This window comes from Colossoma macropomum, unplaced genomic scaffold (assembly GCF_904425465.1).
Source record: "Colossoma macropomum unplaced genomic scaffold, Colossoma_macropomum, whole genome shotgun sequence".
NCBI classification, from domain to species: domain Eukaryota; kingdom Metazoa; phylum Chordata; class Actinopteri; order Characiformes; family Serrasalmidae; genus Colossoma; species Colossoma macropomum.
In genome coordinates, this window is record NW_023494787.1 from 33,083,624 (window position 1) to 33,098,476 (window position 14,853).

General features: G+C 37.2%; 1 protein-coding gene across 1 annotated transcript in view; it reads left to right on the forward strand.

Annotated features, from left to right (window-relative positions):
- The window catches only part of LOC118805887 (glutamate receptor ionotropic, NMDA 2B), a 126,583-nt gene that overhangs the window by 85,192 nt on the left and 26,538 nt on the right, over positions 1-14,853 (forward strand). The window contains exons 7-9 of the mRNA XM_036567029.1: positions 1,612-1,804; positions 10,578-10,692; positions 12,110-12,318. Of these exons, the coding sequence (XP_036422922.1) occupies positions 1,612-1,804; positions 10,578-10,692; positions 12,110-12,318 (517 nt within the window). The remainder of the gene's footprint in view (positions 1-1,611; positions 1,805-10,577; positions 10,693-12,109; positions 12,319-14,853) is intronic.

Genomic DNA, 14,853 nt, shown 5'->3' on the forward strand with positions numbered 1-14,853 from the left:
ATTTCAGGGTGCCTTCAGCCGAATAATAAAGGCGCATCTGAGCTGTTTGTCCTCTTCTAGAGAGACTGGACTGTGTGTCATTTGATCCACAGGCCTGACAATCACTTTATAGCTTCAGAATTAACATTGTTCTGTAACAGTACAGAAAATGATGTAATAAAGCTGCTACTTAAAAGCTCCTCAGTAATATAAAGCATGGAGTAGGTTCACTGTGTAATAATAATAATAATAATAATAAAGGGGATTGTTGTTGTTGTTATTATTATTATTATTATTATTATTATTATTGTTATTGTTATTGTTATTATTACACAGTGAACCTACTTCATGGTTTATATTACTGAGGAGCTTCTACTGCAAATATTACAGGGCAGTCTTTTCGCAGCTTTATTACATAATGTTCTGTACTGTCACAGAACAACGTTAATTTTTAAACTATAAAGTGATTATTATTATTTGTAATCATTATTATAATACTAACATGTTCAGATGTCTACACTGTGTCCTCTTGTTCTGTTCTGTTGTACAATATATTCAACACAAAAAATGTTTGTGATGATTTACGTTCCCTTCAACTTGTTTACAATATATTGTTGGGCAGCTTCCTCACGCTGAAGATTTGCATGATTAATGCGCTTGCACAGTCTCTCATGTTGCTGCTACCCACCACATGAGTAAACAATCAGGAAGTGACCCAATTGACCTCACCTGGTCCTATTTGAAAACAGCAGGATGACTGGGTCCAATTTATATTGTAGTATGAGGGGTTCTCAGAAGAAGCATAGACAACGTAAAGTTTGTGCCCATAACACAGCTTTATTCAATCTTGACTCAGCAAACAGAGTACAAGGAGGGAAATTGCTCTCCACCTCAACTCATGTGTCTTCCTCTCCCTTTTCCCTCATTCAGCTTACACACACATACACAGAGCCCCTCCTCCATAATAAGAGTCCTTAGCAAAATGAACCAAATGAACAATTAACCTAAAAACAACACGCTTTCTATCAGTGTTACCTATCAGTGAGCCCCTCTGAAATATAAATGGGAGGAATGTTTTTATTTAGGTGTTCAGACGTCATATCATAATTTTGAAATACCACACTGGCATCATTTTAAAATCCTAATAGGTATACCCTGTTATAGTTAACACTAGTAGAAACCCATTGATTTTGAACTCGTCTAGGCATGCCCTCTTGCTTTGGACAAACCCAGAGGACATTACTGAGTGGCATTTCTCTTTACTGGAAATTCTCTGGTTCAACCTCAGTACCTATGAAAGAATGCATTTGTGGGTGGAGCCTGGATAGGACAGTTAAACTCCGGTATGCCTGGAATTGCCCAGATTTGCATACTCTCTATCTCTCTTACACTCTCTTTCTCAAATCAGTTTACCTCAATTCAGCATAGCTTTGTCAGCATGACTGTCTCAAGTACCATGTTGCCAAATCATTGAAGTTTAAAGATGAACATACTCAGCTCATATTATAGCAATTGTTAATGGCAGTAATAATGCTAACAATGATAAGAACAACAACTCTCTCTCTCTCTCTCTCTCTCTCTCTCTCTCTCTCTCTCTCTTTCTCTCTCTCTCTCTCTCTCTCTCTCTCTCAGGTATGATCAGTGTGTCTTATGATGAGTGGGATTATGGTCTGGAGGCACGGGTGCGTGATGGCATTGCCGTAATCGCCATGGCGACCTCCACCATGATGATGGACCGTGGTCCGCACACACTGCTGAAGTCAGAGTGTCATGGAGCTCCTGAAAAGAAAAGCCCAGTATTGGGCAACCCTAATGAAGTCCTGCGGTAAGCAAACACATACACACTCATCTTCTAGTGCTGCACAACATGTTGTTTGTTAATCATTTAGGTGAAATTTGGCCTCTGCCATATTGATACCACAAAGGCTGCAATACACAAATTAACCTGTAACCAACAGTGTTTTGGCAGTTACTCCAAAAAAGTAAAAAGTAAAAAGTACAAATTACTCATTACTTCTCTCAAACTGTAATGATATCACTTCACTTATTACTTTAGTAATTGCCAGTTATGCTAAGCATGAATGGCTGCGCTGTTGGAAAACCCAAAAAATAGTCAAGAGAAAAAGTTTTAAAAAGGCTTCTCTAAAGTAAATTCTTTAAGAGTAAAATATGTATCTTACAGAGCTTTGGTCTGTTTAGGTGAGGTTGGGGGTCTCTCTTCTTCAGCAAGAGGATCTTTTTCCATCAGTTTCATGTTAGCATGATTAGATACTGTGGTAGATGGCTTGTCGAGTTTACAGAGGTGGAAAGTTTTTTTCCCCCACGCTTGTGCTGCACTGCTCACATTCACAATCAAAGTCATGCAGTCAAACTGCACACAGAGAGAGGTACTGATAATCTGTGCAAAGGAAATATAGATGTTGCGAGAAATGTGTAACACATTAATGAACTTCTTAAGTCAGTAACTGTGTTGTGATAAGAATTTAAACTTTAATGGCGTACACTACTTTATTACAGGAAAAACATAATTACATTACTGTAATATGATATTTTTATATCATGCTCAACACTGGTAATCAAGCACAGAACCTAAAATGTGCTGTGGGAGTTCCATTGCTGTGACCTCCAGATGAGCTACTGTGAGGACTTCGACGAATGAAGACATTCATATGATCCAACATAAAGTAAATAATATTTGGAAACATCAGACTACAATCCATACAGTAAATAGAGAATTTTCCACCGAATGTAGACTAAAACAGAAATGCAAGTGAAATCAAACTAGATCAGTAACTAGTAAAAATCCTGATAACATGGCAACACCTGCACAAAACCTCCAGGTTCTTTGAAGTGCAGCTTAGACCAATTTGCTAGTATAGTGCCAAAGGTAAGCATTACCTCATTATTATAATACTCAGTGTCTTGCTAACTACAACTAAGCCATATTACCACCACAAGTAATGTTAGCATTAGGAACTATACCAGGAAATCTACTTTCAAAATTACTTAATAAACATTAGAAGTATAACTAAAAGCAAAAGTTTATTCTGCTCTCTGCCCACTCTCTTTTGTGTTCTCTCTTTCTGTTTTATGCTGTGAACACTTCAAGCTAATACCGCTGTGAGTGAACAAAGTATGCACAACACAAGTCTGTCAGTGTCTCACATTAGACCACTGATTGTGGTTATCAGTATCATAAAAAATAACTCCAGAAAGCATTTTAAAAGTGTATGTTAATGGTAGCAGCTACCTAGATTATGTGACATTTAGTCACCGTTATCTTAGTTTAGTTATCATATACTATATTACTGAAGGTTGCATACAGCAACAATCATAGTAATATTCTACATTACAGGAGTGAGTAGCTTAAGTCATTAGTCAAAACAGTAGTTATTTAACTTGTCTGCCACAAAGACGTTTCCTTTCTCAGACCAGCAGGTAGAGAAATAAGCCCAATGGCCCCTTCTGACATGTGGGCCAGTTTCCCAGACATGAATTAAGCCTAGTTCTGGACTACACAGCATTTTGAATAGAGATTTTCCATTTAAAGGAAAATATAGTCTATGACTAGGCTTAATCCCTGTCAATTCACATTGTGTTTGTTGTAGTATAATATGTCTGTGAAATCTAATGACTGTGCAAAATGATTGCAGTCAGCTTAAATAATTGCGATTATGTAATTATTGTGACAGGGTAGTTACATGCTATGTAAACTACTGACCAACAAACCGCTTCAAGTTGTTTTGCTGTTTTTCATTTAAACACCTCATTTACTGCATGTTGCGTTTCAGTTCTGTCCTTCAGCCTGAATGAAAGGCTCATTATTTGAAGCTGCGTTGAACCTGACAGGTTTTAGTATGGGTTTACTTTTGTACAACTCAGTGCCTGCAGCTAATAACAAAGCTAAACTGTACTTTACTAACTTTACTGTCTCTACTAACGACTCAACACTTCACTTGGGTTCGCACAGCACACACTCAGACTTGACTTGGACCCCAGAGGCTCAACTTGGACACACATATATTGACTTATGAACATCTCTGCCTGAAGTTCAAGCGTAATCTTTGTTGGTGCAACCCACTGCAAATATACAAAAAAATGGTTTAAGAAAGGCAGTAGTGAGTTATTTGGCACTGTATTTACTTTAATAATGTAGACCAAACATCTAGTGTATGACACATAGGAAGAACAATATCAACCATTGTTTTGTGTTATTCCAAACACTTACCGACTGAAAAAAAATGTTTCTCTTCAGAACAAACCAAGTATATTGCTTGTGAATTCTGATTAAAATAAAGCAGAACACATTAAGGGTTCCCATGTTTCATTTATTAATACACAGCAAGTTATATTGCTATTACAGTATGCAGCAATATAGTCTAGACAACACACACACACACACCTCTCTTTGTCTTGAGAGAGCAAAAAGAAATAAATGGCAGTTTTTTGCGTCATCCCCCCCACTCTCTCCCATTAGAGGAGCTTATTATAGGTGTGTGCCCTCATTCCTCATCCAGTGAACACGCGCATATTCTCACATGGGCATGCACAGGTGCGTGCACACACGTGTACACACACAGTCAGATATTACAGTGTTAATGTGTGTTTGTAATGTGTTTAGGAGGCTTAGTCTGTAGTGCTAATTTATATTCCACAGCCCTTCTCTGTAATTTAGCATCTGAGCACACTGTGAATAATTGTGTGCATGAGTGTGTGTTTGGATGCCAAAATATCCTGTGTTTTTAGTGCACTGAGCGAAAGGACAATCAGTCTCAATTTATTCAGAGGTTTATATCAGAGGGAGAGAGAGAGAGAGAGAGGGGAGAAAGAGGGGTCTGTGAGAGAAGAGCATGTGTGTGTGTGTATGTGTGTGTGTGGCGGGGGTACAGGCGACTATTCCTCGTCATCTTTCTGTCTTTGCCTTTCTCACTGTCACTATCTCTTTGTGAAATTGTGGTTCCCATAGCAACACAGCAGATTGGCTTGGGAATTGCAGTGATTGTGGGCGCCATGGCAACACATTACATATGTACATATGCCTGTAGGACTCTAATTGCATGCCTGCTGTCACACACACACACACACACACACACACACACACACACACACACACACACACAAGTGTGTATTAGTGTGTGTGTGTGTGTGTATTAGTATGTGTGTAGGTGTGCGTTTTAGTGTGTGTGTATTTGTGGGCGTGTTTGGATTTGTGTATGTATGGATGTAAGTGCTCGTGCCAAGCTGCTTGTTAAAGCTGCACTATGTAAGATTTCTTTGTTAAAATTGAAAGAAGTTTCATTACTCAGGAAGAAAATATGGTGTCCATGTGCTGCTTTGAGTCACCCTGTAAAGCCTGAAATAATAGTAGTTTATAATAATAATAGTTTAGAAGTCAAAGTTGTGGGGTCGGATTTTGCAGACGTTTTTCGGACCATGTCATATATTTTTACATTACACCGATAGACTCAAAAAGAGGGTCCAGCTTGTTTGCAAAATCAACATTATACTGATGAAGATATGATGACAACAGTAGATAATTCACTTACATTCTTGGAAGACACGTCCTTCACCAAGTTTTGACTAAGTTCTCTTTGAAACTCTCAACACGCTCACAAAAGTAGAAGGGGTCTGACATTACAAAATATTTGTCAACATTTTGTGTGCAGTACACATGTTCACCAGAGAGGTCTCCAAATCTTACATAGTCTTGCATAGTAAATCTTACTTTAAACAAAAACGAGTTTGTAAGGTTAAGTTCAATACTCTTTCGTGCTTTTTACTTCATACACACAGTTTTGCTGCACACATTCGTATACTTGTGAGATCCACTTGTGTGGATTTTTTTTTTTCCATGCCTTAGCTTTGTTCATTGTAATTGTTTAGATCTGCCCAGAGGATGGACTGTATCATCTGATTGGTGCTTAGCAGTGTAATGGGAGCTTACATAAGCAGAGCTGATCTGAGTAACTAAAAAATCTCTGGTAAAACTGCCACTTGACTAATGGTATATGTGTGTTTACAGTAATGTTACTGTGCATGTTTAATATCCCGGTGTACCGATTTTTCGAATACCAATACATAGCCACACACCCCTAAGCCAGTTCTGACTTAACCTCAGCAACCGATCAGCTTTGAACAGCTTTTTGACTTTTTTTGTACTTTGCTGCTTTTTTGACACTTTCTCTCATGAGGAGCAGCCAAACATCCCCAAAATCACAAAATGTTATCTTCATCCTGGAGACATTTTTTGTGGGCACATAGTCCAAACACATGCATTCATCGGATATCGGACTGGTATCTGTATCCTGCCAATGCTCAAGGTTTCAGTATCGTATCAATATCGGACAAGAAAAGTGTAATCATGCCATCTCTAATTCATGCGATTAACCCCTTAGACTCCATTTGGATGTGGGTCCACAGTTCAGATCTGTATTCCCTTAACTACACAACTTGCATAATTGTCTTATAGTAGCTACTGAATTATAAATCTTACAATTAATAACTCGATAAGCTTGCAGTTTAAGAGGTTAGACACTCACACATACAAAACACTGCACAAAACATACAGTCCCTGTGCCATGAAGGTCCCTCTATGAGCTATTTTTTATTTTTTTTTATGTGTGTGTGTTTGAGTGCACATGTAATGTTAAAGGTTGCTATGGAAACAGTGTCACAAATGAAGAAGTGAGGAGGGAACAGAGATCAATTTACTATATTCATACACACACACACACACACACACACACACACGTACATTCATACACTCAGCTACAGCTGTATTGGTTAGTCATGGACAGTGGGGTCCAAAACTAGTGAAAATGTTTCTTTTCTAATTTAATACAAAGATTTTCCATGCAGATTTTATTATTAGCATTACAATTTTGACAAAACCTTTGAAATATTTACATGAATTTCATGGACTCCACAAGTTAGTGTAAAAGCCTCTGATAAGTAGATCAAGTCCACCTGAGAATCGTTTGAACATATGCTTCAATGGAAAGGATAACACACACACAAAAAAATAAGAAAGCTACATAAGCCTTTCATTAAGACATAAACCTACATGGATCACCATTCTGCCAAACTGGATCGAAGCCAGAGTTGAAAACACATTTTGGACTAAAGTCTTTTTGCTATGAGTGACCCTACACCTAAATGTTTATTTTATTAAATTAAATAATTGAACATTCCATTTTGTCACTCCCCAAACCACCATAACACTACCAAAACTTTGCCAAATATGTCAGTAGTGACTGTTGTGGTAGTGACCATTTTATTGAGCATTGCAGAAAACATACAATATAGCCAAAAATATGTGGATGCCCCATATTTTGATTGAGTTCAGGTATTTCAGCCACACCAATTGTGATCAGGTGTGTAAAATCTTTTATTTTTATACTAATGCTGTTTGCTATCCGGTGTCAACCAGAGGAGGATGGGTTCCCCTTTTGAGTCTTGGTTCCTCTCAAGGTTTCTTCCTCTTGCTCTTAGGGAGTTTTTTCTTGCCACTGTCGCCATTGTCTTGCTCATGGAGGCTTGGACATGGATTCTTCTGTAAAGCTACTTTGTGACAACACCTGTTGTAAAAAGCGCTATATAAATAAACTTTGACTTGACTTGACTTACAATCAAGCACATAGCCATCTCCATAGACAAACATTGGTAGTAGCATGGGTCATGTGTTAGTTCTGCCCCAATCAACTGTAAGTGTTATGCCACTGAACACCTTTAAAATTGAAATGTTGATTGCCAGGCCTTGTCATCCAACATCCGTGCCTGACCCCACAAATGCTCTTTTGACTGAATGGGCATAAATTCTCACAGACACAGTCCAAAATCATGTGGAAAGCCTTCCCAGAAGAGTGGAGGCTGTTGCAGCCACAATGTGTGAGCCAACTTTATATTAATACCTGTGGTTTTGGAATGGGATATCTATCAAGCTCATATACGTGTGTTAGTCAGGTGTCCACATACTTTTGGCCATACAGTGTTTCAGTAATGAAAATTCTTAATGTTACACACTGATTTTCATACCTTGGGACACATTTACTTCAAAACAATGGGATCTAACTGCTCATTGTGTAGCCATCAGTGTGTCTCACTTGCTGCTCTAAAATGCAAAGGTGTGGCTAGAATAAGGCTCCACCTATGGAGTAAAACTCTTTGGGTTTTGGTAACGACAGTTTTTTATGTAAAAAAATTCAACTTATAATCATATAAAAAAATCAGGAAGATCTTTAAATAAACAATGAAAAAAATACGTAAGTATTAGTTTCACAAGTTAAAATTTAGGGGCTAGGGTTTGGGACAACCATATCCTAATAGAAAGTATCATATAAATAATGGTTTATAGGGTATGTTTAGGGTATATTTTGCATATTACTACCTCAATCTGTTTAAACCCAATTAAGGCCTTGAGTTTAAATATATCATAATATGACCTTTGTAAATATTTACCATCTGAGCAGTTTGAACTAATTCGGTAGAATGGTCCATACAGACATTTGTAAAGGCTTATGAACTTACTGAGGTGAAATAAGAGCAAAATTGACAAACATAGCCTTTATGATAACTGAAACTTGTTGGAACTTTTCCCAAAAAAGTAAAAAAAACACAATTCGGTGATGTGCAAATCATTTAAACCTTATATTAAATCGAAAATAGTACAAAGGCAGGCAAACAATTTTCATTAGGTAGAACCAAGTGGCTATGAAATAACCTTTTGCAAACAAGCAAAGTTTCAGTTTAAGATTTATTTGCAACTTAGTTACAAGTTTAAATTTTATAAAAACTTGCTTTAAACACAGGTTCACAAATGAGTTTTCCTTTTCATATTGCATCTGTAGGTCTCTGTTCATAAACAAACTAGCCAACATAAATTTACTATAAAATGAAAAAGTTTATATAAATTCAGAAAAAAGAAACATGCCAGTCACAACTGCATGTATGTGCATATTTCTATATTGTGGTCTATTTAGACAAAGTTAGGTAAGAGTCAGGAGTTTCTTCCATCATTTATGTAGGAATAGGCACTCCTAAACTTTTACACTGTTGCACTGACGTTGCTGTATGCTTGCACTGGGTAGCTATGTCCAAAATGTCAAAACAATCTCAAAACAAAGTGCGTGCTGTACCCTGATTGGTGTGCTTGCTTCATGCTTCTTTTGTTTTGACATGTTATGTTTTATGCACACATAACCAAAAGGAACCACAGATTTCGCATAATGTAGTGGATATTTGACTTTGAAATGTAGTGGAGTAAAAGTAAAAAGTCACCCAAAATGGAAATACTTCAGTAAAGTACAGATACACGAAAAAACTACTTAAGTGCAGTAACAAATTACATTTACTTCACTACTGTTCACCACTGCAGGCAGCACCCGGACTCTTTTACTACAGAGCCATGTTGTGCAGAATGTGGTTTGGCATTGTATTGCTGAAATAAACAAGGCCTTCCCTGAAAAGACGTTGTCTGGGTGGCAGCATATGTTGCTCCAAAACCTGTATATAATGTAGCATTGGTGCCTTCACAGATGCACCCATGCCATGTGCACTAATGCAACCCCCATACCATCACAGATGCTGGTTTTTGAGCTGTGCGCTGATAACAAGCCGGACGGTCTTCTCTTTAGCCTGGAGGATGCATGATTTTCAAGAAGAATTTAAAATTTTAATTTGTCAGACCACAGGACACTTTTCAGCTCAGTCCATCTTAAATAAGCTTGGGCCCAGAGAAGGCGGTGGCATTTGTGGGTACTGTTTAGATATAGTTTATTCTTTGCATGGTAGAGTTTTAACTTGTGGTTGCAGATGCAGCAGCAAACTGTGGTACATAATTGTATGTGTTTTTAAGTTAAATTACCCTTTATTTTCCCGCAATGGGGAAATTCACCTTCACATTTAACCCATCTGTGCAGTGAAACACCCACATACACACTAGTGAATTGACACACACTAGGGGCCACGATGCCCGGGGAGCAGTTGTGGAGTAGGTGCCTTGCTCAAGGGCAGTTCAGTCATGTTCTGTCAGCTCTGGGGATCGAATCAGCAACATTCCAGTCACAAGGCTGGTTCCCTAACCTCCAGCGCATGACTGCCCCCATGCAGTGCCGTCTGAGGGTTTGAAGATCACGATCAGCCAATACTGGTTTTGTCACTTGCATGCAGAGATTTCTCCGGGTTCCCTGAATCTGTTTCTTGCTATTTTACATTGAGAAACGTTATTCTTGTTTGCATGTGCAACCTTTCATAGAGTGATGAACCCCTCCCCATCTTTACTTCTGAAAGACTTAGACTCTCTTGGATGCTCATTTTGTACCCAGCTATGTTACTGACCTGTTGGCAGTTAACCTAATTATTTGTGAGATGTTCCACCAAGTGTTTTTTTTTTTCATTACACAACTTTTCCTAGTCCTTTGTTGTCCCTGTACCAACTTTTTTGAAATATGTTGCTGGCATTAAATTCAAAATGGGCATTTATTTTTCAAAAAACAATAATCTTTCTCAGTTTCAATTTTTGATATGCTGTCTTTGCACTTTTTTTCAATTAAATATAGGGTTTAAATGATGTGTAAAGCCCTGCTGTGTGTATTCCTCAGGTATCTCATGAATGTGACGTTTGAGGGCCGTAACCTGTCCTTCAGTGAGGATGGATATCAGATGCACCCAAAACTGGTCATCATCCTGCTGGACAAAGACAGGCAGTGGGACAGAGTGTGTCTTTATTTATCTTACTCTCTCTTGGTTTATCTCTTTCAGTTCTTTTCAACAGTTTGTTTTAAAAAATTTAATTTGCATCGTCGAGACATTACAACAAGCATTATAATACATATAAAATTATTATTGTTATATGTAGCTTCAAGGCTGATTAAAATAATATACGTGCAAATTCTGTGACTTTAACATATTATTCAGTAATTGAAAAAGACCAGTATAAGAATTTAAAATATACATAATGAGGTTTTCTGCAGGTATCAGCTAATTTAATGCATATTTTTAATGTCATTTTTAGTAATTTTGAGAAATACTTAATACTGCTGTGGGAAGAAACATTACATTAAGTACTTTTAGTTTCTTTGATTAGTACCGCCACAAAAGTGCTACTTTTTGAATGTTGCTGTTCAGTGTTTTTACAAATACAAATAAGAGTTGACAGAAGTAATATTACAAATAGTGTAATATTACTTCTGTCAACTTTTAAACATAGAGATTTGAAGCTTATAATAGACATTCAAGTTGAATACTCGTTATACTCGTTGCTTTGCAGTTTTAAGGTGAATCCTTCAGAAAATAGTTTAACTTAAAGCCTAACTACATATTGTTAAAGTCCTGTTTGACTGTAGTTGTCTACTGAGCTGTTCAGTCTAGACCTTGTTAAACAAAACCATTTCCTTTATATATACTTTTACTTCCTATGTACACAATTTGTAACAGCAACCCTTTAATTTCACTTCAAAACATGAAATTTGTAGCAACAACTTAGATGCATTAGTGAGTTCATACTGGTGTGGCTTTCCTTTCTTTTAGTGATGCCTACAAAAGCTATTTAAGTGCTAAAGGGTGCTTGTCGAGAGTGCTCAGCCTGCTAAAATTGGCTTTAGCCAATGATATACCCAAATTATTATTCACTTTGCAAACTAATCATTGCCAGTTGACCAAGAACGCACAGTTAATTCAGTTAATTATTTATATTAATAGCGCTTATTGCATTTTACCCTGCATTATGTTGTGCCCAGTGCTCCCCTATAATGTGTTATGCAATATTTTATGTTGCATGTTGCAACATACTATTTTGTAATATATTATAGTGCCTGTTGCAATGCTCTCTCTGGACTTTTCTTTCTTGACTTTTATAAATTTCTTTTAGCTATTGTTGTTGCCCTAAAACAACTCATATCCCCATTCAAATATACTAATGTAACTCCAGAATGGTTTGCCTTTCAAGTAGACTATTCTACAATACAGAATTTTTTAATGGGATACAAAAATAAAGGAATTAATAATTTTCTTTTATAACAGCTATGATTTGTTGTCCTTTAGCACAGAAGACAATAAATCACAAATAGCACCAACTACATAAGTGCTGCAGCTGCTGCTTTAGCCACATTTCTGTGTCTGTGTGTGTGTGTAGGTGGGAAAGTGGGAGAACGGCTCATTGTTAATGAAATACCACGTGTGGCCGCGGTTTGAGCTGTACTCTGGAGCAGAGAGCCGCCAGGATGACCACCTCTCCATTGTCACTCTGGAGGAAGCTCCATTCGTTATAGTGGAAGATGTAGATCCACTGAGTGGAACATGCATGAGGAACACTGTACCATGCAGGAAACAGCTAAAGATACGGTACACACAAACACACACATACACTACGGCTCAAAAAGTTTCAAATATTACCGGTTACCGTATTAACAATTTTAGTTGTTGCAATACTGACTCGTACAGTGTGGAATTAAATATTGGTCATAAAACCTGACCGATGATTTGTGATCTTTTACCCACATAATTTTTGTTTATGTCTTTATTTCGATGTTAGTGTGAACGCTAAGCGAATCAGAGCTAAAATGCAACAGTGTATCTTTTTTTTTGGTGTGTACCAAGAAAACCAAATTACAAGTATAAATGCACCCTATGTGACTAAAATGAATCAGGCCACTTTATATTGAATATTTAGGCCCATATGATTTCCATAATGCAGAGAACACAAACGAAATTAAAGAATTGAAAGTGTCAAGTGTACAGAAATACCAGTTGTTCAAACCAAATTGAGGAGCAGGGCATTATAATATCATTTCAGTAGTTATCATTATCATTTTTTATCAACGGCTATGCACAAGCCAGCTCAAAATATGCTACACAGATGTCTTGGTAACACATACAGTGCCCTCCACAAACATTGGCACCTGGTGAACATGAAAAAAAAAAACAGGCTGTAAAAAACATTGTTGACTGCTTATCCTTGATCTTTCATTCAGGATGCTAACAAAAATCTCACCTTTATTTGAAAAAAGCTAAATCTTATTATGAAATAAATATTTTATGTGTCTCACAATTGTTGGCACAATCTGCTAGGGAAGATTGGATAGCTGTCCCATTGTAAAAAGTGTAAATGCGTCCAAGATGCATGGGAGACAGAATGCCATCTGATCACTCAAACCACTTGAGGAACTGCACTGGAGACACAACTCAGCAAAAAGTAAACATATCTGTTTAGTCTGGCAGAGATAAATGAACCTGTAATCTGTCGCATATGACATCAAATAATTTGATGTTGTGTTCAAAAGCTAGTTAGCCTGTCAGTGCTGTCAATGAAAGCACATAGCACTATCCCCTCCACCAGCATTGACCCTTTAATCTTAGCTGTAGAGCGCTTTCGCTAGTGAAATCAGTTGCTGACAACAAAACAAGGACTGGATAAAACAACTTCTGTTGCCTCCCTTTGATTGATAAAAAGTCCATAACTACAAAGAACAACATTTCTGTAGTGTCCAGCATCACTTTATATTTTCTTATAATGCAGGAAAAGCAGCACAGACACAGTCTGTCAAACTGAGATGCATTCGTTTGGCCAAGTGCAGTAGAACTTAGACAAACCTGATTGGGACATTTTCCAGTTACAAAATGCCTTCAGTGGTAAATATGCTCAAATACTTGAGCATATAATAAATATTATACAAATACACAGATCTACACAAGTCGGTGGTGGGCAACTCCAGCAACTCCAGCAATGCCAGATTTTCACACAGTTAGGTGGTTTTCCTGTGCAAACACACCTGATTCTGCTCAGCAGTTAATTACCAGCATTAGAAGGTGTGTTAGAGCACCTGTTAGAAGGTGTGTGGACTCTATTCCTCCAGAACATGAGTTGCCCATCACTGAGCTAAATAAAGGTACCGTTGATGGTGTGGCTGACCTGTGAAGCATTTCTGTAGGGAGTTTTTATATAACAATACTGGCAGCGATCAGCTGAGTGTTTTTAAGATACATGAGAAGCTCCTGATTGGCACACGACAAAAAACAGTCCTTTCAAGCACAGAGAGAGGCTAATGACTGCATGTCCAGATTTTTTGGAAAAACATCCAAAGTTGCAGAATGATTCTAACGCACACAAACACATGCACACACATAAACAATGCCATTCAATCCTTACATACAATACTGAGGAAAAGTCAGAGACCACCCTTCATTTATTTAATATCAGTCAAAATTATAAATTAAAACATCATATAACATTAGAATATATGTAAATATACATAAATACAATAAACATTTCCAGCAACCACATAAATTTGTTAAATTCCATCACCAGCACACTTGATTTAACATAAGGAAGTGTTAATTAGCCCAACCAGGTGTTGGATAATAACTATAAACTTCTACAATGAGAGGTTTGGAAATGGTTAAACAAGCACATTGATAAACATAAAATCACTACTTATTGTATAACTATTTGTTATTTGTATATATTGTATATCACTCCTGTCGGAAGAAAACCTTATATCTCCATTTTTAGGTTTTTGACATAATTTGAAAATGCCTGATGCCCTTTACATTGTGTATAAATTTCATGATGCATGGAACAAAAGAAACAGCCCAAAATTACTTGGAAGAAAGTCTGGTTCCATTGATGTGCATTAAAAGTAAAGCAGGTTTTTTCCTTCTACTGTAAAGTTACCATTTTGGAGATATGAGGTTTTCTTCCGACAACAGCGATATATTGTACATATTGTAATAGTAGTGTTTTGAGCAAATAAACACTTACCTCCCAGATAAATAGCTTTTTAAATTGAATTTTCTCAGGTCCCTAGAACTTTTGCACAGTACTGTATGTTTTCTGCTTTTTCCTGACACTGAAAAATGAATAAACTGTAGTTAATGGGA